General features: G+C 40.2%; 1 protein-coding gene across 1 annotated transcript in view; it reads right to left on the bottom strand.

Annotated features, from left to right (window-relative positions):
- CTNNA1 (catenin alpha 1) overlaps positions 1-26032 on the bottom strand; it is a 120042-nt gene that overhangs the window by 8223 nt on the left and 85787 nt on the right. Inside the window, exons 11-16 of the mRNA XM_075510064.1 lie at positions 14316-14472; positions 8621-8821; positions 7387-7538; positions 4392-4502; positions 2686-2867; positions 1822-1927 (exon numbers count right to left, since the gene is read on the bottom strand). Coding sequence (XP_075366179.1) covers positions 1822-1927; positions 2686-2867; positions 4392-4502; positions 7387-7538; positions 8621-8821; positions 14316-14472 — 909 coding nt within the window. The remainder of the gene's footprint in view (positions 1-1821; positions 1928-2685; positions 2868-4391; positions 4503-7386; positions 7539-8620; positions 8822-14315; positions 14473-26032) is intronic.

The following is a 26032-nucleotide window of genomic DNA, read 5'->3' as shown; positions in this document are numbered from 1 at the left end:
GAGTGAAAGATGGAACACCTTTGGGAAAATCTGCCAGCTGATGGCTAGACACTTTTCAACAGACGTGAAATGCCTTGGATAATAGCTTTTATGGTTTCAAAGGAAATGTGCTGTAAAACCTCCTGATGGCAGGAGTTAGGAGTTCCTGACACACTAACACGAGGGGTCATGATTCACCCGGTGTCACATGGTGAACAGGACATAAAACCCCATCCATTTGTTAAAAGCCCGTATTAGGCATAGGAAGGCATTAGTGCTCTGCTGAAATGGTTGCATTGTACGTCCTCTGTAACTGTCAGATAGTTCTACATTAGTAAGTTTCTAAAGAGTATGTAAGCATATCTAATGAAATATGCAAGCTGGAAGTATTAGTAGAGTATGGAGTCAGAAAAAAAAGCTATATTCTTGTCAAAATGACTAACTGTACAGTCCTGTTCATATTTATCTTCAAACATGTGCTTAATCTTTTACATTTTTAAGGACCCTACTTCTACTAAAAGGAGCCATTAGTTTTCTTCTGTATTTTGAAATGGCTTGGTGCAGAAAACCATATACCAAGTTTGCATAATACATACGAATTTAAAAAAAAAAAAAAAAGGCATTGTAAACCTTCAGCCCAAGATCCCCCGAGATCTATAACACAAACTGCTCCTTGCTTCATTTACCTACAGAAGCAGCGCACCTGATTCTTCCAGAAATATGGTTGTCAAAATGCTATAGCAAGGAGACCCATTTTAAAAAACACTTTTCAACTTTATCTTCCCATTGAACATTTCTCAGTGCATCATTTATAAATTAGGGTGAAGACAACGTCTTCTGGATGCAACATTTAAAGAGAGATCTGCATTACAAAGATTTACTTCCAAAGTGACAGTTTTATTTAAAACCTTGCATTATGAATTTACATTCAGAGAAGGACTGAAAAGCAAGCAACAGCTGTACAAAATAGAGTTTAGTCCATGATCTCAGACTTAACCTACCTGCATTTCAGGGTCTCTCTTGAAGGCAGAATATTATTACTAATACTGATGTTTCTCTGCAATTTGGGTGTGGACCGAGACCAAAGGTGCTTTTGTTTGGCCCAACCCAGTTTCTGAAGTGGCTCAGGACAGGCAGATGCATTGCATAAAACCCCGAACTGGCCCATACTCGTTCAATCCTATAGAATTCTTTTCAAATACGTTTGTACATACAGCACAACAACATGCACAACAGCCTGGGACAGCATAGAAAATTACTGGGTCACTACGTGCCTTGCTCAAAGTCTTTATCAACTCTGACAAGACAATGAAAAAAAACTAGAGAGTTTTGACAATCTCACCATTCAGTCTACGGGGCATTTGAAAATTGTTAATATTAAAAAGCTGCCTCAAAAACAATATTAAAGGTGGTGTAATAGGCCACGTACAATAATTATGGTGTTGCCTATGCAGTCTCGTCATTGCTTTGGAAAGTATTGGGCATATTCTAAGCATGACAGAACTGACATGAATTCAGTTTCAGTCCTGTTCAGTTAGAGAAACTGGCCTAGATACTATGTGACATGAAGCAGTGTTGCCATATTGCTACCTTAAAATGGTAGGTGCTTGATTTAAGCCAAGGAGCTGCTAGTGTTAGTGCTGGACATATTTAGCTCCTTACACTGCTTAGGGTGGCAGGAGAACCGCTACAAAGAAAAGGCTAGCATTTTCCAGAAGCAAATCTGGAAAATCAGTTAAAAAAAAAAACCCAAACCAAACACATTTTCTTCTGTTCATCATGTCTGCAGTACTAAAAGATCTCATTTGTGCTGGAGGCTTATGAAAATGAATTGTGACTTACATGGTCAGCAATAGTCCGTCCCAGCTTGTCCATCCTTGATCCAGCCTCTGCAATCTTCTTGGCTGCACTAATCACATCTGATGTATTTTTCAGTGGACCTTTACCTCTGCCAAACAGAACAGAGTCTACCTTCTAGCACCAGAAAACTGGAAGAGTGAACTATACTTTACTCATCCTGTTCCATACAGTAGTGGAAGTGATTCCTCACCCAAACTGCATGAATAAGTTTGCACAGAAATAGGCAGGTGTAACCATTACAGCACCTTCATTTTCAGGACAGTTTCCCCCTTCCAACCCCTCCCCATATTTAGATTAAATCTAGGAATAAAAAACATCTTAAATTTTACTCTTTTAAGCAACCTAATGATGATGAGAGATAACATTTTAGAAGACAGATTTGCAATTTTCATGGAAGGCAACATCAAGTTTAAAAAATAGTGTTGTATAAAATCTGGTAAATTAATTTCAAAAGGCATCAAAACTCCTCTCTTTCTTTTGCAAATAACTGTACTAGGAACTATTTCTGCAGTATGGCAATATCAAGAAGCCCATAGAATTTAATGTTGTACGGAACTGAGCAAATATATATATATTTTCCTTGGGACAAGAATCACTCTTAAGAAAGAAAAAAAGACGGGCAATAACTGCTGTGTATCTATAGATCAATTTAAACAGTTATTACCACCCAGCCACAGCATAGTAATGCATCTCCCAAGTTAATACACAAGCTTTAATAGGGTAACATTTAAAGGAAATTATAAGAAGTAAGACTCTTAAGAGCACTTGCAAAATATTTCATTGAAAGATCAGCATCCCACCCAGTTTTGAGAGAAGGTGTTGTGTGCACAAATTGAAAAGGCTCACCTGGTGAAGTCTGTCATTTCCATCATAATCATACACATTTGTTTTGCCAGAACAATTATGTCATTACCGCTGTCATCCCATTTTGATACTTCAGCATCCAATTTACTCTTTTCTTCCTGGAAGCTTGCGACTTGCTCAGCAATCTTAGCTTTTTGCTCTTGAGGGAGCTGAGCCATGATCGCCTGAAAGAGAGAGTTTTCTCACATTGCCTTATGCCACTGCTTGTAGAAGGCTTTTTGGAACATTTCATTAATAACCAATTTAAGTCACGTAGATGGGGGATAAAACTTCAATAGCAACCCTCTACCTAGAGTCTTTACAGAACCATTTCCTTCCATTTTAAACCAAAGTTTATGCTCTTTAGAAAGAGTGCCCAGAAAGATAAGTTGATGTCTGAAACATGGACATTTGCATGATAAAATTGTTAGACGTTGAACAAGTTTGCCAGATATTACCATCCATCAAAGAAAAACTGCATGAAGAGGAGGGACTTGCCTTTTCTACAAAATTTAAGAGTTTTAAAAGGAAGTTCCACTTGGGTATCTTTCAGTGTTGCAATGCACAGAAGAAATATTACGAGTCTCTTTCCTGCAAAAAGCTAGACGTACTATTTTGAAACATGCATACTGAGGAAAGAGTAAGTGAAAATAAAGAGTATGTGCCTACTCCTGAATAAAATTTATTAGACTAGGTTTACAGCCTGTATGAGACTCAATGCCCTTGCCTTCATAAATACTACAAGCATTCATGCCTCCAGGAGCAGGTGAAAAGGAGTCCTCAGTACAAAAAAGCCTCTGGCAGCAGCCGTGCTAAAAGGTAAATTAGAAATGTCTGCATTTAAATAAAAGGAAAGAGAAGGATATAGGTGCCTGTACAAGGAAGGACACCATAAAAATACTCTCAGTTAGTATAATTCCAAAGCCAACATGGCAGAAGTTTGATAAATAAGGCCTAGCTACTTCTTGCCTTGTTTCAGGCTAGAAGAGGCTTCACAAAATATCTTTCGTGGCACCTTCCCAAGATTGTAAATTGTTATCGATCCAGAACGGGACATGTCAAATAAAAACAATACGTAAGGCCTGGTTTTCCTTCAATGTACTGATTTTAAGTTTTCACCTATTAATGATTATATATCACCTATCAATGCTTTCACTTTTAGAAGTCATAGGAAACGCAGTTAGTTTAAATGATTTCACTTTTGAGCTCCTCTCAACATTGTCTTGATTAAATGCTCAGTGGCCAAACACACACCAACATGTGCACGAGAAGACATTTTGTAAAAAATGCCTGAATTGCAGAGTTATCTATTTCTTGCCCACAAATTCAGTATTTGTGTATTGAAAATAACATTAATATAAAGGAAAGATTTGCCCCGTATCTCCCTGCAGGAGCTCATCTAATTAAATGGCAGTGCCTACAACGTCTGCAATGTCAAAGTATAAAGTAGTTCATCGGTATTAAAAGGATTTTGATCTTTCAGAACATCCAAAATAAAACACAGACATTTCTGACATCCATCAGACCAACACATGCTGCATTTCACTTAACCTCCTTTTCAGAAGAAAACTGGAAACAAAAGAATGCCAGTTTTCTGATCCAACATTTTCACCACCACTCCCAAAAAATTTAACCTGGATTTTCAAAGCAAGTTGAACTGTTTCTTGAAGGCAGGTCACAGTTTTATAATGCTGAGATTTCTTCCTTACCCTCGCACTTTGTCCAGCAATGAGCTGATCATCTTCGGTCTGAATACTTGTTCTGCTTCGGACATCAAAATCCTCAGTCTCAAAGTCAGAATCATCCAACTCTTCAGGAGTCTGAGGAAAGAGTAATTCAGTCAGAGTCAAACAACAGATTTCATGGCTCTAAAAATCAACAAGAATATTGTTTTTAAGCAGAGAGAATGGAAATAAGTGAAGGTAAAAATTATTCCATGTTTTCAACAAAAAGGTAAATATAAGGACTGTATCCAGCTTGTGAACATGTGTGATTATATATGCTTGACCGCTCATGTTAAACACCACAGGGATCCCCAAAATTACATACCAGTAACTAAACATCTAAGATTTGTCAGGACACTAATGCACTCAGGATTTGAAACACAGAAAAAAAGTTTTTGCAAAACAAGCTGTATTTTTGCAACCTGGTTAAATGTAAAGCTTCACTTGAGATTCTGAAGCTAAAATTACACACAGCTTTAAGGCCTGGTTCAAAATCACAGATGTAGTCTTTAGCACAATTATGAATCAAAGCATCGACTAAATTAACAACAGATAAAATATATCAAAATTTATTCGTATCCCCCAGGAAAAGCCGAAAGTTTTTAGCTAGTAAGGACCAGCTTTTATGCTGTAGGCTAAACACATCTGACCTAGTTCCTGCTTGCCTAGGATTTATTTTTGCTACTGCCAGTCTATAGCTGGCAAACTTTTTATAAAGCTTATCAAGTTTAAACAGCATGTTTGTCAAAATACTACAACTTTATCTAGAATGGCACTTCATGACTATTTTGCAGAGCTGGATCAACAAAGAACTTCACTGATAAATGTAATAAATTGTGATTAACAGAGAAGATGCAAATAAAGGCCCTGTTCTTCATATTTCTTTCCTAGATTTAAATTTTACAAACTTGTTTTCCAATACAGACATCTTGTGATACAGTTAAACTAAAGATGGATACGCAAAATAGTTAGCAAAAAGCAAAGGTGAGTATGCTGACAATCAAGACCTAGGATATTTCAGTCACCATCTCCTCTCCATGCCTTGAAGAACAGAGTATATTCACAAAACCAGCATAAGGACATATACTAATAAGTAGCTCAGTGTATTGATATTTAAAAAATTTTTAAAAATTAAAGAAAACAGTTCTGCTGCATCTTTAGAAACTGTTTATGATTCTCAAGCCCTCTTCTCTTCCTATCCATCCCAAAGCCCAAACAACTTGGGGTATACCAAGTATAACACTGCCTTTCAACCTGTCATTGAGAGCAAAAACTTCTCTGGGGGTGATGAGAGATTGCCTGGGGATCAGGGAGGAAAGAGGTTTACTTCAATAACCTACAGATACAGTAAGACTTTAGTTTTGAAAATACATTGCATAACCACAAAAATTAGGTGTTTAAGTGACTTTTCCTTCTGGTTCCTGGAACGAACAAGTGCCACTGGACAACATTTCAAGTGAAATAGCTTGTTTGCCCCAGCCGAGCTTAGCAGCATCCCTCAGAGCGTGGTTACCTCTGTGGTCCAGTTTGAGACAATGCCCCAGAGAAGTGGTGGCCCGGCATCTCCATTTGGATGACTCTCTTACCCTAAATACATTCTAGATCTTACAGCCCTTTGGACAACAAATACTAACATTTTAACTTTTTTATAGGTCACTGATGTGTCACCAGTAAGCTGCCGTTAGCTAATGGCAGCTGCAATAAAGCCATGGCACCCTGACATCAGACATGCAGCACAAGGGGAAACATCAGGATTCCTGGCATTACCAGCTCGGCTAATTACTGATGACATGGAATTGGCAGTCATGCTTTTATGTCCTGAATAACAAGGACTTTAGCGGGGGGTGAATCAAATTAGTTTGTCTGCATAGCAGGAAAGCACTGATATATTAATCTAACATTGGTTGTCTATAAATCCCGAGCTTAAGTTTGAAAAAAATTATATGGAGAGCACATATGTGGTTATCAGCTTTTCTTCTGATTTTCCATATGATTCTTTGCTTTAAGCAGCAAACATGGAAGATACTATTGCAATGGTTACTATAATCACATATATTCTGGGGCTGTACGTCCTCAATTTACTTATCACCAAAATGTATCTGCCATGGTTACCACTCTGAAAGATGAAGACAGCTTCTCTGCAAGGCATTTATGTTTGAGTCAGAGGGGGTACAAGGAAAAAAGAAAAAAAGGAATAAACTCCTTACATTTGTTCCTACATTTGTTTTTCCTGTGTCTGGCTTGTGCCCATTTTTACCACGCTAAGATTCAAGAAATATGCCCATAGGTCAGCCTCAAACAGAACTTTTTTTTCTGCATCCCTTCAATCAACTGCAGGAGCCCTTCTGCATCTTCCCCGCACACCTCCCACCAGTCTAATGCTGCCTGACCTAACAGAAATTAGGACTTCCAAGTCACGCTCACTGCACCTGAAACACGCAAGCACAGAAGAGACAAAGCCTCTATGAACTGGCCCCTGTTTACTGAGGTTAACCAATTAACAAATTACATGCTCTAGGAACTACAGACTGAACTCATCTAAACCTGGTTTTGACTAACTAGCGTTAATTCTCAAGATTTACTTAATAAAGAGCCATCAGGTTTTATTTCTAAGCTCTCAAACCATCAAAAAGCATCTATAGTTAAGAATCCACTTGCTGTTGTTAAATCAAAGGTCACTAATTTTAGCACGTTAACAAGCAAGGCATTAACATGATACTACAAAAGATGTGTGAAGGGTATTTAGCATCACAACTCTGGCTATCATTGATGCTCAGATCTGTTTAATGAATTTGAATCAAAACGTACTTCTGAAGTACTCCACAGAGTGATTAGCAGTTTTTAAGACTCAGAATGTTAATATGAGCTAAATGAAAATCTCATGCTATCTGCTCTCAATAAAACTGATGCATGTCAGTTCAATAAAGGTGGGAGAAAGTGAGCGGAAAACCAGAAAACTGTTTAAGTAAGTTACGCTCACCCGGATCATCAGTACGGCTTTCCTGATATCTCGTATTCCATCATACACCAGTCGGGAAGCATCAATAAATTCGTTTTCATCCATTGGCTGAGCAGGGTCTGAACTCAGTGCTTCCACAGCAGCTTCTACTTGCTCAGTAAACCGCGGCATAACTGAATTAAGAACACAAAATAACAGTCAGTCCCCACTCCAGTGCCATTTTCTGTGTGTGTGCCTCGTTGTTCACTGGAAACTCTGCAGTGGTTCCATTTAAATTCAAAACATTTGTTATAGAAGGACACCAATACTGTAACTCAGGTCTTACGTTCACTTCAATTTCTGTTTACTCTACTGCTATTTTGTTTTTCCCCCTTAGACAGTGAAAATTTTATCACATCCTTTTAGTGGACAAGGAGAAAACACCTGGGGAAGCAGTTAGAATCTGTGGGATAAAATATAAATATTCCCTGTAGATGTACATAATTTTTGAGGAAAAAAATAGTATTACCATGACAAAGCTCAAGTTTAACAAGGCACTGGAAGAGGGTAGGTTGCACTGCTGTGCTACAGTGACTCACTGCACCCCAGGAAGAACATCACAGAACCATTTACAGTCTGTTTGTTTCTTCAGTGTCACCCTTGATTCTTCATCAAAGTTGTAATTAAAGCAAAAAACAACAACTAATAGTTGCCACAGCACTCATTGAAGCAAGCAGAATCATTCCTTATCCTATACGGATGTTACCAGCTAGTTCACAGGAAACACCCTAATTTATCATTTAGGGATAGGTGACTATAACCTACAATGTTTCTTTAACAGTTATAAAGATATTTTACAAAATTTACCCTAAATTATTACCCAAAATTTCTTCTACGGGGCCAATAGGCAGAAATCTTTTTTCTGGATCCTGAACACTGACAGAGTCTGGTAACAATACTGCAAGACAATCAGCATAACTTTCCAGCCCTGACTCACTGTTTGGGACTCATTCCCCGATGTGTTTAGCTTTCTACAGCTCAGTCGGTGACAGCAAGCATCTTCAGGGAGACCTTATGCACTGCTGAGTTTTAAGCCAGTCCACAGAACAAAATTACACTTCTCATTTTGCAACAGCTCTACAAATAACTCCCACTAATTTTCATTACAGTATGTAAATTGAGTCTTTAATAGATTTCACAGGTACATCAGTATCAAGTTGCCCATGCGCTTGTAAGCAATATGAATTCAGGAATCTTGGGAGTAACCAACTCTTACCTGTGTTGGACAGTAACTTCGTTGCTTCCAACACCTTCTCAGTGTAGACTCCAGGTTCATAGTTATCCATTTCCGAAGTGACAACATGAATGACTCTAGCAGCACGTCCTCGAATTGCACCAGCTGTGCGGTCTAAACCATCAACATCTTTTTCTTGGAGAGCAATGACACATTTGTTTACATCTTCTAAAATATGATTCTCTGGTGGTAAAAGAAGGAGGATTTAGACGGTAGTATCTTCTTTTCTGCTGCAGTCATCAGCATTGCAATTTTTCAGTTTGTGACCTGCTCTATAAACCTCCAGTGAGATGCTGTAAAGCATTAATTTTTAAGCTTGCTATGACCAGCAAACAGCTGACCTTCCCAACCAGGTGTCAAAAAAAAAAAGTCAGTCCATTCACCTACTGGCATCCACACTTTTTGCCCCTGTTTGTAACTCAATTTTACCAAGAGAAAAGCTGAGTTCAGCTGAATTCTCCCCTAACGTGTTTCTTTCCATATTCTTCCCCTGGACTGCCAAAGCCCTTATTCCAAATATTTGCAAGCCACTCCCCTGTCATTCCCCACGTGCGTGGGACGATGAGGCACCCTCCCCAGTGCCACGCCCCTAATCCACTCAACACTCTAATAGACTGGGGCACTTGTTGCATGTTTCTAGCTTCCTACACAGTGTTCTCCTACAACCACACATATACTATCAGAGAATATTAAACTGTTAGTCCTCCATTCAAGTTTAAGACACGTAACATATGCGGTGATTTATGCAGAAAGCGTTCCAGCAACAGAGTACTCTGCCTCTTAAGAAAACAGAAAATAAAGCCAGGACGTCTGTCTGTAATTTACTTTTAGAATATACATTTTCTTTCTTATACAGAGATATTTTCCCCCATTTATCAAGTCCACGAGGCCCAACTGAGTAAAAACCCCTAAGAGATTTCTGAAGATGCCTGACAAGATTGGGATCCTCATTTGGGAAAACCTACCCAAAAGGTCTTCTAAACACTGTTACAGACCTCTTTAATATATCACTACCAAGGCTTTGACATTGCCATCCAACATCAGCATTTGGGCTACTTGGTAAAGAAACCAACTGGGAAACATTTCTGCTCTGTCACTTAAAAGTTTCCAGCGTTACTTACCATTGACTTAATCATGCTACACTGCCAATCTGTGCCACTGAAGTGGCTTTTATTCCCTATGCAGGTAGTAAGAGAGCCATTTTGCAAGAGTTTGCAGAGACGAGAAGCACATAGAGTTGACTGATAGAGGATTTGTATAAACTGGCTGAAAGGAAGAGTTACGCTTAATTTACATAAAATTAACAGAGCCAGGTGCAATATTGTGAGACTTCTGTAAGCAACCTGAACAAAAATTACACTTGTGAAATACCTCTGAAGCAACTCAGCGTGAACAAGTTCAGCTGAGGGCAGAATGTGGCCCTGAGAGAGAGAAGCGCAGGTTCATTAGTGATTTTACAAGTCAGTGAGCAGGCAGCCAAGGTACAAGAGCTGCAGCAAGGAGCACACAGAGTTTTGGTATTTAACGCAAGAGACAGACATCCCTGCAAGTTGCAACAGTAAAAAGAAAAAACATCAGCATCAGGCCAAAACACAGACTGTTTGTTGCTTGAATTCCTTAATGAATAAATTAAGCCACAGACCATTTAAAAGCCTCTTTGGATTATATGAACTTTAATAAAAGGCACGGACAAAATGAGGATGAATATTTAAATGCCTGCTGATCATTTAATGTCTTTTGCAGATGCAAAGTTGCCAGGAAGATGCTTCTATGGAAAGGTAATCCCTCACGGGGCACTCTGCAAGGGACCACGGGAAAGTACGGAACTGTCAGGTGCATCCACTCTGGTTATACTCTACAATTGGATGATAACAAATCAGATTTGACACTGTTCTGTGTGCTTGTATATACACACACTGCTACCTGTCCTACAGGCATATGGGCCACAAGTATCTGGCACAAAATGCCATCTGCTGAGGCTGGGGTGGCAGAGCCCAAGAAATGCTGACACACGGGTTCACCGCCCGGACCTTTGGGGACATGGTAACGCCGGCCTGCATCAAAGCGAAAAGCCTTCCTGCTGCTGAGCTAGAGAAAAATCTCACAGTAATAGAGTATAACATAGAATATAACACAGGCAATGGCAAAGGGATCTTGTCCTACCGAAATAACTACAGGGAAAATATGGTGTGCTTTGGCAACAAGGTAAGAGAGTAAGAGGAAAGACATTTTTCCAATAAAAATGATTTTTAGAGCAAACAAGGAAAATACATGAAACTGCGAAAAGCTAACAGAATGAAAAGTCTCCCATGGCTGTCAATCCTCAATCCACCTTCACCAAACACCTTCCACCTCCACCCACCTCTCCATTAAAGGGATTAAGAAATCCTTTTCCAAACATCCCAAGAAGTCTGCGAGGGAGTCTGGGGGGCTACAGGAGATCACAACCTAAGAGCAACAGTCAGGAGATAAAGCCACAGATGCATAAATAGAACTCTGCTTCTCTGCTGTGTCCCCTGTGGAAGGTCTTAGAACAATTTCCATACTGAACCCTCTCCTGACAAGGGACCCTGGAGGAACCAGGTTAAGCAGCAATGTCAGTAGACATGGTTATGGAACAAATACTTGAGTGTTCGTACACTTGTAAATACAGTATTCATCTTGTAATGAAGAAGGACAATCATCGGGCCCAGGCAATATTCATCCGGAGGCTCTTAAGATGAAATAGCTCTACTGTGATGGGCAGTCTCTTGTGTAAACCTCTGTCAGCAGCAGAGGAACAGAAGGCAGCCAATGGAATGATTTTTTTAGAGGGTTTCAAGGGAGATCCAGGTAATTTCAGAACATTGAATTTGACAATTACACAATCTCTGCTCTAAAGAACAGAGATAGTGGGCACACAAACACACTCAGAGTGCTTAGGGAAGGCACTGACAAAAGGGATAAGAATTACAGAAGGTACAGAAGAGCTTTGAAATAAGGAATAATGAAACAGGCAAAGACTCAGCAGTCAAGAGAGAGATGACTAAGTGTACAACAGAAGTCTGTACATTTACAAACAGCATAAAGAAAGCGAGTAGGGAAGAAACCTCTTCACCATCTTCTACTACAAGTAGGGGCATCAAATGAAGCAAATAGGTGACACTGCAAAAACGAGGAGGTTCTTCACACAGAGCACAGTTAAGCTGTGAATTTTGCACAGGATGATGGAGATGCCAGCGGTTTATAATGGTCAGAAGAACAGCTAACACAAGCTTAAATGAGAAAAATCTGTCAAGGACTGTTCAGTAGACAGCACCTCTGATGCTGAGCTCCCTGAGCTGCAAATCCCTCATGGTTGGGAGTGTATAGGAAAGATCTTCAGTCTACAGGACTCGTCTGCTATTAATCTCCCATGCAATGACAATCAGCCACGGGCAGACTGTTGTCCTAACTCAACAGGGCCTTTCTCATGCTATGCCCTTCATAAAATGCTGTAACCTGCAAGTTTATCTGCAATGCTGTGCATTTAAGTATCCTTATTCTTGCACGATATTCTGCTATTACCTAAACCAATCAACTCTTTCGTCAAGCCTTTACTTGTGCATAATTAATACAATTCTGTAGCATATGGTGAACAATGAAGCATACACTTCATGATGGACAGCACACGTTGTAGGAATGTGCTATTATACACACACACACAGACCCACAAGGACACTTTTTAATTCTGCTTACATCCCAGTTAGTAACTGATAAAACCCTACTATTCACAAACATCCTAATAACACCAAGTGGAACCTGGTATAAATCATACTCATCACGATCTTATCCAAAGAGACATTTAGACTTTTAGCAGATGAATTAGAGTTGTGGCATTTATACAGAAAACATTTATCAAAGTTCAAACAAATAATATTTAAAACAATATTTATTGCTTTAATATTTTCCTAACATCTCTTTGATAACGCAGCACATACAAATAATTGCTGAATGCACTCGAGCATCTGACGTAGTCTCAAACTGCAGCATTTCCATGGCATCATTTTGGGTGGTAAGCACACACTTGAGGTGAACTCTCTTCTGAGTCAGCCTGTCACTGCCTGTCACAGAAAGGAAGCATTCCCTGCTTATTGCCAAGCCCTTGAAACTCTCCAGAGCAACTCAGCAGTGGGCCAACACCATAACCTGTCCCTTCAAAAGCAGACTACCCATCTCCTTGAATGACCTGTATGAGGATGGACATCACTCAGTTCCAGTGGCTCGACCCATTTTGAGCCACACCTGTAAGTGAAATATAGTAAGGCAGCTTTATACAGACTGCACTTTCACAGACTAACAGCTCTTTCTCTTTAAAATGTTTTGTACACTTGTGGGCAAACTCTAAGTGGAGCTGTGAACTTCACACAATTCTCTCTAAATATATTTCCCCAGAAATAGGCTCCTTGCAGCTGTGCAATTTCAACTACTGCTGCAACAACAAGCACACAGACAGATATAAAGAACTAGGACACTCAATTGTGTAATAAGTTTATGCTAACTCACTGCAAAGAAAATTTTTATTCAGAACCCAGGGAACCACAATACAACATGTATGATAATACAGGTGACTCACCATAGAAACATTACTTGGGGTTTTTTTGGGTTGGGTTTTTTTTCTCCTTTCTTTTTTAATATTAAAAAAAAGATGGTCTTTTAATTCAGGCCTGCAAGTTTTAGTCTACATTTCCCAGATAGGGTCACCTGGTACTTCTGATGCCACACATCTTCCTGTGAAACCTCTCTTTACAACCAGAGTTTTTAGGTCACTTGAGATGCCCAAGCCTGTTTGCACCAGGAAAATTAGACCCTCAGTTTGTAGTGGTAGTTTGTGAATGCTCTTGGGAGACACAATTCACATGGGTATATCACCACGTTCTCTGACTAGAGCAGAATTAGAGGACGTGGAAATAAAAATGCCCCCCTTATTTCTAGATTACAGCAGCTAATAGTGGGTCTTTATCAATGATGCTGATAAAACAGATTATCTTGGCAAGCACTTTGCCAAATGGAATTATTAATCTATTGTAATTAGATAATCTTTTTTAAAAACTTTACTAAAGCTGACATGGTTAAAAATATTCACAGATCATTTTCTATAGGAACAGTTTTATTTTAACTTGTATGACCATGGTTTGACACTCATTTTTGTTTACGTAAGAAGAGTTTAAAGTGAATTGAGGGATCATCTTTTTTGCTAGTTCAGAATCTGTTTATGTTCAAGTTACACTTCCTCCAATGTTACTGGTGAGGTTTGTCTACAGTAGCTAGATGGTAATTTATCGGTAGTTCAGCTAGCAATTCAGAATCTGAAGACATGAAGTGTCTTTTCGCTACATTTAAGCTGATCTGTCTACTGACATGTAAATATATACATTTATGCATGCACACGCCGTAAGTGCAATGACAGGTTTCTACAGTACCTGCTGAACTAAACTATCACTGTTTTCACGCTATAAAAATATCTCTTCTTATGCCAAGATCTCCTGCTCTATTTCACACCTTGCTCGGCAGAAGATGATGCTTGCCAGGTGAAGCATACCAACACCAACCCTTCCAAAAACCCGAGAAGACTCCAGAACACATGTAGAAACCACCTGTTTCCAGGAATAAGCTCAGTTATGAGAACGATTATTTCTGAGATCAAACCCCTGATTACCTGATACAGCCAGGAAGTCATCAATGGAAGTGATGTCATCGACAGCATCCGTCAGCACGCGGACTTGCTTCTCCCACTGCTCTTTGAAAAGATCCATGTTTTCTTGAGCCAGCTTGCTTTGGGGTTTAGCAGCCAGAGCCAGTGCAGCATTAATGACCTGTAAAACACCTCTGGATTTTTAAAACATACACTTAACAAAACAATTAGTTTCCATACGTTTATCCAATGAACTCATTAGCAAACAAAGCAAGTTTAGTAAGTTTTCAGGAACTTGATGTTTAAAAACAAAAGTGTTTATTCTGTTGCTCTCACATCCAACTCATACCTGCTTCCACATTTATTATGGTTAATTATTACAAGCAAAAACACTCAGCAAGTATTCACACAAGGTAGCTTCAACTTTCTTTAACAGCTCATGTTAAAAAGGTGTTGGTTTCTTAGTGCAAGTTGTGGTGTTAAATATTTTAGGCAGAATGACATTTAGTACACTGGAGGCTGCATTTCCTAAGCTACTCGCCAGAACCTGAGAAAAAAGGTCAAAAAAGGATTAAACTTACAGTCTGAAGTAGAAACAATATGAAAATACAAAATTAAAGATAAATTTTGTATTATCTTCTTTTCCTTAAAGCTTTACTCTGTACCTTGCCACTAATTGTTATAGTACCTTAAGATTTCTGTTATGGCTGTGGAAGAGCTAGATTAGCCAGGGAACAGGAGGAGAGGACACTATTTGATGCTCCTCCTGAACAACCCCCTACTAATTTTCTTCAAACCCTAAGACTGTAACTTACTCCAGATCCTTGTTTTTCTAAGCAGAACAAATGCTACACATACTGCTAGGTAATGAAGTTTACGCTGTGCCAACTAATTGGTCAGTTAAATGACCAAAAAAGCCTCTTTGGGCGTGGGAAGAAAGCAATCTCAAAAGCCTGCTCCTGTTCTTGCTGCACTGTGCTCCACTAGAATGATCTGGAAACATGCCAGCTGTGAGAAACCATCCACAGTCAGACTGACATGACAATCCTAACCTTGTTTTCAAGCACCTGAGAGTTAGAGCTAATTAACTTAGAAGTTCAATGTGTAATTTTTCTTCTCTACTTTAGGACCGTATTAATTTCACAAAGTTGCCGAACAAAACATGCAAGCACCAGATGTTCCTGGTTTTCCAAAATCTATTTTCTCTACCTGCTTCATTTAAAAGTGTCACAAAGCACTTAAAAAAAGATGTGTAACTCACTAAACAGGGAAATGATGGTGATGTCAAACATATCACAATGGCACTGAAGGAATCAGGCAGGAGAAGGAGGCTGATTCACCTAAGGGATGCTAGAAATTAGAAGTGACTGAGGAAAATCCACAGAAAAGCTATACTGCTCTCCATGCTACCATCCTGCCTCTGGAGATGGAGGCTGCAGGTCTGGGTTGTAAATCAAAACGAGCTCGACAGGTTTGGTAAGACAGACAAATGTGAGAAACAATTTGGCATGAGCTGCAATCTGTTCAGGAGACCCACAGGGATGAAACATGCCTTTGAACCCTGGCAGTAACAACAATGCCCCTGTCCTTCATGAAGAACATGGGGTCCTCTGCTGCTTCCCCTTCCTCAAACCAGACACTGAAGTCACACCTTCTGTGTAGGCAGCTGCAGTAATCAGGAAGTCCCTTCAGAGAGAGACCTGCTGCCAGCCACAGTGCGCACCGCTCTGCTACCCTCACGCTGCCCATTAATATTATGGTTCTCAAGTACTGAAAGCCCTGGAAAAAAGCCTTGCAACACCCAAGAAAATTATGTCTAAAAATTTAAAATCAAACAGAAATAGAGGTTTTAGAAAGGGAAGCCTGTCCTCTGCTCAAGAGCCCTGCTTCTTAAGTCTAGCTGACACCATTTCTTGCCCCAGTCTGATGCATGTAATTAATTATCCACCTATCAATCAAAATCTAGATATCCAAAGTTTTTTGAAGGTGAATCCAAATAACAAGTGTCCTGGAAACAAAAAGGGTAAAACAGACAATGCTCCAGAAATCTGTTCTCAGCTTTTATCCTGCTAGTAACCGTAACTACTGAGACAGAGAAGATGGTGATACCAAGGGTCAGGACATTTTCTCCTGCTCTCTTCTAGCTAACTTGGCTAATATCAGATATGAAAACATCCTTTAAGCACTGAGACAGGTCAGCATTAATGCCAAAGGAACATATGGCCTGTGTACCTGCGTGATGTATGTCTGGACAGCAGCAGCTGTCTGAACAATTAATCTTTGTCAACAGCACATGTCCAACCCCAGATGCCCATGTCAAGCAACTCTTCACACGTAATGGAAGAGCTGTCATAGATAGAGGGCTCTGCAAGTGCTCAAAAAACTCAAACAGGGTATCATCACCAAATCCAAATGCAGGAGGCACAAGCTGCACCATCTTCCTCCCCAATAGGCAGCTCGTCCAACTGAAAAAAGGAAATTTTTTTGTACATTACAACAGCAAAAATGCATGGCCAAGGCAAACATTTTAAAAAAAACGGCCAAGCAAAACTAGGCTGCAAGATCTCCCTCACAAGCAGACGTGTCTCACATTTGTAAAGCAGCCAGCAGTACTAGAGATGAGGACAACCTGGTGGGGAAATCGAAGGCTATTGAGTATCACTGTGGAACTAAAGACAAAACTACAGCTTAGGAAACCCACACAGGTATGTGTGCACTCAGGAAGAAATTCAAGACAGCAGATGCAGCTCAACAGTCCTTTTTTGTGGCACATACTCCATCTCCATGTGCAAAGTGGTTCCAACATTCCGTTCTAGCAGAGGTGATCAGACCCTTCACTCTGCCAAATACGTACAGCTTAGCATTTACATAGGCAAGTTATCCTGGAAATGTCTCACACATCTGCTTGGGGTAATGTCCCAGGGATTACTGACAAAATCCTGCAAATTATCTATTCAAGTAAATATGCTCTTACATGATGCTTGGTATCCAGTACAGAGCAACCGATTTATTTTCCAACAGATGCTTACACAGACATGGGAGAAGGACAGGGATGCTGGATCTTAAATAGTCTGTGTATGTAGCAGGACTGCGATTCCTTTATTATCTAAAGCTGAGCACTTGGTGGGGAGGGGGAAGGGACTGATTAAAGTACACTCTTGCTTCTCCAAAAAAACATGAAGCATTGAGCAATTGATTTAAAATATGAGTAACTCTTACAGGAAGGAGAGAGATATATATTCCCCCCCCCCCCCCCCCCAAAAAAATAGGAAGAACATGGCCAGAGTACCTGAAATGTAGCTACTTCCATGTAAAACATTTGGCAGTTTCAGGGAAATATTCTGTATTTCACAGCTTTTCAAAATGCTGCCAGAGCACTGTGATCACAATGACTCACTGAAGTCGTACAAAGAAAAGAATCAAACAGGGACATTTTGAGACTATCCAGAAGGAAATGAAGCATGGCAAGAAAACACACTATTTTTATCAGTGCTTTGTTTCATGTAGCAATTGCAATGTTCAAATCAGACAGCCCAACGCTCGATAACGTGGTTCCAACAAGTTACTTGGAGTCGCTCTCCTCCACCTCGCAGCTTCCTGCAGCAACAGCCAGGACTTGGCAATGCATGCCCCGAGATTGCAGAGGCCTCAAATCCTCTTCTCATGTCTTTCATGGGAAGAACCTGCTTCCCGCTTCCCCCCCCCCCTTGAAACTAGAGGTGTCAGACTGAATTTATAGATTCATACCTTTGCAGGGCAGGACTCTCCAAGGTTCTCTGAAGAGTGACCTCTGCCTGGGTTACAAGACTGCACCCACTTTGCCCAGAAGCTCTCTTAAAAAACACAGCTATGTACAGAAAACACCTTAACCTTAGATATACTACTTGTGGGTAAATTAAAGTCACTGCGTCACCCAGAATTCATTCTTTTAGGCTTAATTTAAGATGGCTTCCAGCCTCACCTTTATAGCACCCCATCTGAAAAATTGATAGAGGCTAGAAGAAAGCTCTTATACACGGTCGTGTTCTCACAAAGAACAGTTTTGAACACTTGGCTGGCATGGCCAAAGGAAGAAACATCACTTGGGAGAAGAAAGCCATCCCCTATTTATTTTGCACTGCAGTCCCTACCTGTTGTATCTTAATATAGCCTCAGTGCACACAGTGTCTGTAAGCCGTAACTCCCCAGTTCAAAGGCTATAAGCACTTTTTATTTTTTGCCTCAGTCTTTTTAATAGGGACTTTTTGCTCTTTACAGGAGACTTCTTTCTGCAGCTGGTTTAACTTTGCCTTGTTTCCTGTAGTATTGGTTTTAGGATGCTACTGTGCCATAACAAGAAGGAGTTTCTCAGTTTCAAAAGCTCTAAAACAAACACCCAGTCCTCTCCCCTCTCCTTACTACACACCTTTTCTTTACAACCAAAATATCTGCTGTTCCTAAGTAACTCGTTTTTTGTTTTTAAGTAAAGATCTTAATTTACCAGCTTTCTTGTGGCATTTGGGTAATGAGTTGGAAAGTAGGTCCATAACCTTCAAATCCATGATACTTTACATTTGTTAAAAAAAAAAAAAAAAGCGCTAATTAAACAAGCACCCAACCATCAGCTATCATCTCAGGGGCAGAGGAAAAAGGGACATGCACAAACGAAGCCCCAGCTGGGATATGAAAACCAGTTTTATTCTGGAGTGGGTGAAAGGGAACTTGTCAAGCAGACAGCATGATCAAATTTGCTTTAGGAAGAAGATCCAAGAGTGAGCAAGGATAGAAGCAGTGATCTGAGCTCTGCCTTTTGGAGCAACCTCAGTGCAAGGCTGAGTGGAAGAAGTTTCTTATTCAACCTGCCAAAACTGGTAATTGCACAATGCAGTGCCCCTTATTTGCTCTACTTTATTGCTGCCTCACAGAGCGCTCCTGTGAGAGGGAAGGCTAGTTGTAAGGGAGAAGCAAAAGCATGATTCTCGGATCGCAGCTTTCCAAATGGTCAACAAATGAATTCATGACCTTACCACCAAAGCTGCCACACCAGCTGCCAGAACTCCCCCTGCTCAGGTGGATTTTAACACCCGCATTTTTCTGTATTAAAGACAGCATAGCTTGCGTACTAGCAGTTTGTAAGAAGCTGCTCATAATTTAATTTTACATATGCCAAATGCCAAAGTTACCTCCAGTGTTCACCCGACTCATGCCTCCTTCCCTTCTAATTGCATTTTGCTCTGAGTGGAAAAAAAGGTTCATAAGCAGGACATTTAAGTCGCTTCCAGTTATATCCAACCCCAGGTTTGCATCCACATGTCTACATGTGCTAACCCTCTACATACTTCAATACAGCAAAAAGCACTCTGCAGACTCTGATGAGCCAAAATGCCTGGAAGCAGAGAAGACTGTTTTGTACTTTGTCTAGCTGTAATGGCAGTGACCAGCAAGTGTACAGAGGCTGATGCACCAAAAGAAGGAAAAGTTTGCTTTGATTTCCAGTACTTTGTTCCAATGTATAAAAGGTACTTTGAGCACTTTCCTTTCCTGCAAGTTACACAGAGAGTGACTGCAGGCATCTCTGCAGAGATATTTATTCCTGGTGTTACAGTGCTATAATGACCCACAGATACACACTTTTACTGGAATAACGTTACCTTTCCAGTTTAGCATATACTACTGTCAAAGTATTTACTATTTGCATATTCTGTATAATTATCCTATCAACTTCCCCTTATAGGGAAAAAGCATTTTCACTTCTATCTGAGGACTGATATTAGTACCAGTCAATGTAGCAGCTACAAGAATTTTGGTGCCATTTGTTTTGGTGTCCATTTGTGTCACTGAATTTTGCATTTCACTGACTTCGAGTGCTGAAGCTTTGGGGATTTCAAGGGCTTTGTCTTTTCTAGAAGCTGTTTGCTACTGCACTCCACAGATCATACTGTGCCTGCAATGAAAACATAGGGTCCTTACACACTAACATACCTCTTCCTACAGAATTGAATCCCTTGCTCCTATCTTTGCTTCTTTTTATGCATCAGTAACTGTCAAGTTTCTAATATTGTTTCTCTGATGGCCACTCCTGTCCTGTGCTGACTCTCCTTCACAGCAAGCCTGCATGATACAAAACTGCAACCCAAGTGTTAAGTTTTTAATATAAGTATTTCTAGTCAATGCCAATAAAATACTTCAAGGACCTGTAATTACAGAGTCTGGAGATAGATCTGCTAGTTAGTATATTCAAAAAATCTGACAGTCTTTCAAAGAGACGAAAAAAGGGGACAATTGTTCAATGTTAAGTCTTTACTGCAAGAAAACTGAAGTTATTTCCTTCTTCAACAGCCACCAGGGAACTAGCAGTAATTGGGGATTCAAGAAGGAAAGAACACCTGCCAGTCACATTTGGGTTTGGTTGATTTGAGGAGGTGGACTGGAGGGGGTTTTTTGTTTCTCTAAGATGCTGCAACTTTTAAACAAAAGTTTTTGTGCTATTTAGAACCTCTACATGGGATTCCTTATGCTTTGGTATTTCGTCTATCTGTGTCAGTAGGTGTGATCAGCATATGTAACCACCTGCCTCATCAGAAATCTAAAACCAGCAAATTGCTTTTCAAGCATTTCAAAATTGGAATGTAAGGATGTGGAACAGCAATTACTAAAACAAGATGTTAATATGAGAAGAGCCAATTTATTTTTATAAAAAATGTAATTTAATCCAAGAATTATCTGGATTCTGTTTAATGGGCAACACTCACTTGACTGTGCAGGGGACAGTGAGCTATGCCAAACACACTGTCTGTGCTAAGGTAGGTATGGAGGGAGTGTGAAAAGGACAGAAAGAGATGCTGCCTGGTGCCCTCCCAAGGTTTCTAAGGAGGATGAGCTATTTGGGCAGCAGAGGAGAAAGGCAACCAGCACTGGCTCAGAGCCAGTCCTGCTTTACAGATGGGAGAACAGGTCCTGTATGTCCACACCAGGGAGGTGCAGGTCTACCCTGCTCCTACAACCTGCTTCCAGAACACGATCGGTCTCAAGGGCAATGGGCTCCAGCTTTTGCTGGCAGAAACAAACACCCAACCTGATGGAAATTCTAATCCATAATTATTTTCTAAAATTCCCATCTTGACTGCAATTTGGTTAGAAGTCTATAGATGAACTTCACAGAGGCTTTAAAGAGCGAGAAATTCAACATATAGCTGGTAAAAGCAGCTGCAAGTGACAGCAGACTGTCACATCAGAAGGCTGGAGCAACACTCTTTCCTTTCAAGAGCTGTACTGGGGCATTTTCAATGTTGCTTTCTAAACACCTACAGCTTGTATGATCAGAAACACTCCTATGGTTAAGCTCTCTTCTCAGACATCTTTAATGCAAAATGCTGTTACAAAACAGCTTTTGCAGGCTCCCAAAGCAAGTACTTCTTGAAAACAGAACTCAGAAGCCAGAGTTATGAGCACGGATCCAGGTTTTCAAGTAGAGATAAACAAAATCTTTTGCTAATTTACCATTGGCAAGCTCTGTGTTTAGCAAGAAGGCAAAGAAAACTTCCCCCAGCACTCTGCTAGGCAAATGGAAGCACAGGCAACCATTCCAAGCATTCCACAGCATTACTTTTCCACTTCCATTATGAAAGACATCTTAAGTAATTTTTTTTTTTTTTTTAAAAGATTTAACTGTAGCGATGGAGGACTTTTGTTCCTTCATCTTAACCCATCATAGACTGGCCTGCTTCCCCCACCACCTATCAAGGTATGAAGCTGCAGGACTGCAGGTAACTCCTGCGAGATGCTGGACAAAGTTGTTTCACTTTGACATACAGACTTTGAGCAATGTGTGTCCTCAAAATAAAATAAAAAAAAAAAAAAAAAAAAAGAATTCAAGCAGGTTTGTAAGTCAAGGCTTCATGAAGAACACCACCAGTGACTCCCTAATGCTGCCTTATTTCTCCTCTGTAAACCTAGACTAACACAAGTCACCCAGCTGGCTACTACAGAGCACGCTCAGCTCTTCCTAAGAGTTCCTTCTGCACCATCAATAGGGAACTCTAAATATCACATTGTCTTCAACTTTGCATTAATTTCTTTGTTAATTGGCTTGGGACTCACAGGAAGGGTGATGTTACTCTTGAGGAAGAGCTGATTTCCAGTAACACAGCCACACTAAAAAAAATTAACTGCTTGCTTTTGTAGCGACTTTTCAGATGAAAATTTTTCTGCATCTTCTTTTTCCTCAAAAGAATTAAATTTCAAACCTGAGAATGTCTGAACCCGTAGGTGACATTGGCAATGAATTACTTCTTGTCTGTACTGACAAAACTTCCAAGCTTTCCCTAACCAGTTTGAAGTGCTGCGTGTTCCTTACTCCCACTGCCAGCTCAAAAAGGCTAGTTATGGCAAGGGACTGAATAACTGCTCTATTTGAGATACAGCTTTTATAATTAACTCTACAGATTGATTTCTGCAGAAATCATTCTTTAACCAGGAGTTCTCTACTCCCAGAATGGCCACTACTCAGCTAAGCTATTTAAGAGGTTACCCGGGGACTTACTCAAGTGCATTAAATTTCAGTTTCATCCTTTCAACCACAGCAATACCTTGAATTAAATTTCATACATCATATTTCTGTGTGGTATTGATATATTCACTTGAGTTTCAGAGACTATTGTAATTACTGATTGACTTGACTCATTTCGAATCCACCATCTTCCTGGAAAAATACCATCTAAGCAAAAAAAGCAGATAATGTTGGATTAAATCCGTATTTTATGCCTAATCCACACGTTTGTTCAGCACAGCCACCTAAAAGGATTCAAGAAGCAGCTGTGAATCGCATCAGAAATAAACTGCAAAATAACCAGATAATTGTCTAAAAAAGAAAACAAAACCCCACTATGCTGTTCTTTATATCTAGAAATATTTAGAGATTATACAGAATAGTCAAAGTTTGGGGACCATTCAGTAACGCAGTTGAGGAGGACGATAGTGTGCTGCATCGCTGAGACTGGCACAAGACAAACTTCTGTATTGTTAGGAGAAAACACAGATGCCATTTGTAAAACAGTTTAGACAAGTGCCCCTAATTATCTCTCAGGATTCCCAACATGTTTAAATACTCTTAGTGCATTAAAGAATCAACCAGAGAACATGTAAAAAAAGCACTCTCTCAAGTGCTATGAACATCTACAGTGTCATTTACTAATCTCTTGGTGACGACCCTGAAATTAAGGCAAGACTCTGCAGTGGAGCATCTAAATCGCAGGCTTGGAAGTTCAGATATGTGACCTTTGTAAAGCCAAAATCCGTCAGTTATAGCCCTTGTCCATTTACAGAAAACCAAAGCTTCCAATGCATGTTAAATGTATTATTGATAATCCCTGAAGTCAAAGGTTAACAACTGCACTTCAGTATACGTGACTACAGTTTGGTGACTATTGACTATAGTTTGTTAATTATTTAATGTTGACTATCATGGTGTTTATTTTATAAAGGAGTAGATTTATTTAAATAAGCAGTTGCTGGAAAAGCAAAGATAGAGTTTGAAATACACACAATTTCAGCAATGGGGAGGGGAAAAACACCCCCACAGACTTGGGACAACTACCAGAAACATTTAGATTAAAAGAAAACCTAACTTTAAGATGATTATTTTCAAAAGCATCAGCAAACAAATGTGTTTGGAGCAACATGCATTAGACACTGTCCTGGTTTCAGCTGAGATAGAGTTAATTTCCTTTATAGTGGCTGGTATGGGGCTATGTTTTGGATTTGTGCTGAAAACAGTGTTGATAATACAGGGATGTTTTAGTTGTTGCTGCACTAGTCAAGGACTTTTCAGCTTCCCATGCTCTGCCAGGTGCAGAAGAAGTTGGGAGGGCACACAGCCAGGATAGTTGATCCAAACTGACCAAAGGGCTATACCATATGATGTCATGCTCAGTATATAAAGCTGGGGGAAGAAGAAGGAAGGGAGGGATGTTCGGAGTGATGGCCTTTGTCTTCCCAAGTAACCGTTACGCGTGATGGAGCCCTGCTTTCCTGGAGATGGCTGAACACCTGCCTGCCGATGGGAAGTAGTGAATGAATTTCTTGTTTTGCTTTGCTTGCATGCGCAGGTTTTGCTTTACTTATTAAACTGTCTTTATCTCAACCCACGAGTTTTCTCACTTTTACTCTTCCAATTCTCTCTCCCATCCCACTGGGGGGGAGTGAGTGAGTGGCTGTGTGGTGCTTCGTTGCCAGCTGGGGTTAAACCACAACAGACACTCATTCTTGGAGATAACATAAAAAAAAGATTACGTCCATCCTAGTTGGTTACTTTAGGAAAGAGCAAGCCCTTACACCAGATAAGATGTATTTTTGAAAGCTTTTTCTTCCACATGCTTTATTCCAACTGTAAAAATTGACCTTTGGTTTTAACAGGCCATACACACCACTTGCCCCAGATGTGGGAGGCAAAGAACTACACAGCTGATGCACCGGCTCCAGAGCCTGATCCAGGAGTAGGAACCACAGAAGTCCACCCCAGGATGCTAAAAGGCCTCCTAGATAGTATTTAATGTTTTATGTTCAGATGCCTATCTTCACCTATTTAATAGCACTGTTACTTAAAAGTAATAGAAAAGGTAAAAAAAATAGTCCTGCTTTTCAGACTATCTTCACCTATTCCCTCAAAATTCCCCTCCTGCTGAGGTGGATACAGGAGTACATATCTTCCTTTCGACTGGTTTTAAAAGGATCAATATATATTTGATCACAACAATCCCATGCAATGCTACAGGCTTGGGGAAGAGTGGCTAGAAAGTTGCCTGGCAGAAAAGGACCTGGGGGTGCTGGTTGACAGCTGGCTGAACATGAGCCAGCAGTGTGCCCAGGTGGCCAAGAAGGCCAACAGCATCCTAGCTTGTATCAGGAATAGCGTGGCCAGAAGGACCAGGGAACTGATCATCCCCCTGTACTTGGCACTGGTGAGGCTGCACCTCGAATACCGTGTTCAGTTTTGGGCCCCTCACTACAAGACAGACATTGAGGTGCTGGAGCATGTCCAGAGAAGGGCAACGAAGCTGGGGAAGGGTCTGGAGCAGAAGTCTTATGAGGGGCAGCTGAGGGAACTGGGATTGTTTAGCCTGGAGAAAAGGAGGCTGAGGGGAGACCTTATCGCTCTCTACAACTACCTGAAAGGAGGTTGTAGAGGTGTGGGGGTCAGTCTCTTCTCCCAAGTAACTAGCAATAGGACAAGCGGAAATGGCCTCAAGTTACATCAGGAGAGGTTTAGACTGGATATTAGGAAAAATTTATTTACTGAAAGGGTGGTCAAGCATTCGAACAGGCTGCCCCAGAGAGGTGCTGGAGTCACCATTCCTGGAGAAGTTCAAAAAACTTAGTAGATGTGGCACTTCAGGACATGGTTTAGTAGGCATGGAGGTGTTGGGCTGACGGTTGGACTAGATGATCTTAGAGGTCTTTTCCAACCTTAATGATTCTATGATTCTATGATATGGGAAAACCCGAACAAATTCCAAATAATCCTGAGACAATACACCTTATTTTCATAAAATGCCATTTGACCAATTTTTTGAGTACATATTTTCCATTAGCTCCTCGTTACCAACAACAGCTTATTTGTACGTTTTCTATCTGAATTTCCTGTTCCTTTAAAAAATGTAAATTACAAGAATTGACAGTGCACTGTAGTCTTCAGGGGTTCATCCAAGTATCTAGTTGTTGACATCTAAAACATCAGGGCTGTCAAAATGGAAGAGGATAGTCTA

The sequence above is a fragment of the Mycteria americana genome, chromosome 8 (assembly GCF_035582795.1).
Source record: "Mycteria americana isolate JAX WOST 10 ecotype Jacksonville Zoo and Gardens chromosome 8, USCA_MyAme_1.0, whole genome shotgun sequence".
Lineage (NCBI taxonomy): Eukaryota > Metazoa > Chordata > Aves > Ciconiiformes > Ciconiidae > Mycteria > Mycteria americana.
This window is presented reverse-complemented; position numbering and strand designations above follow the sequence as displayed.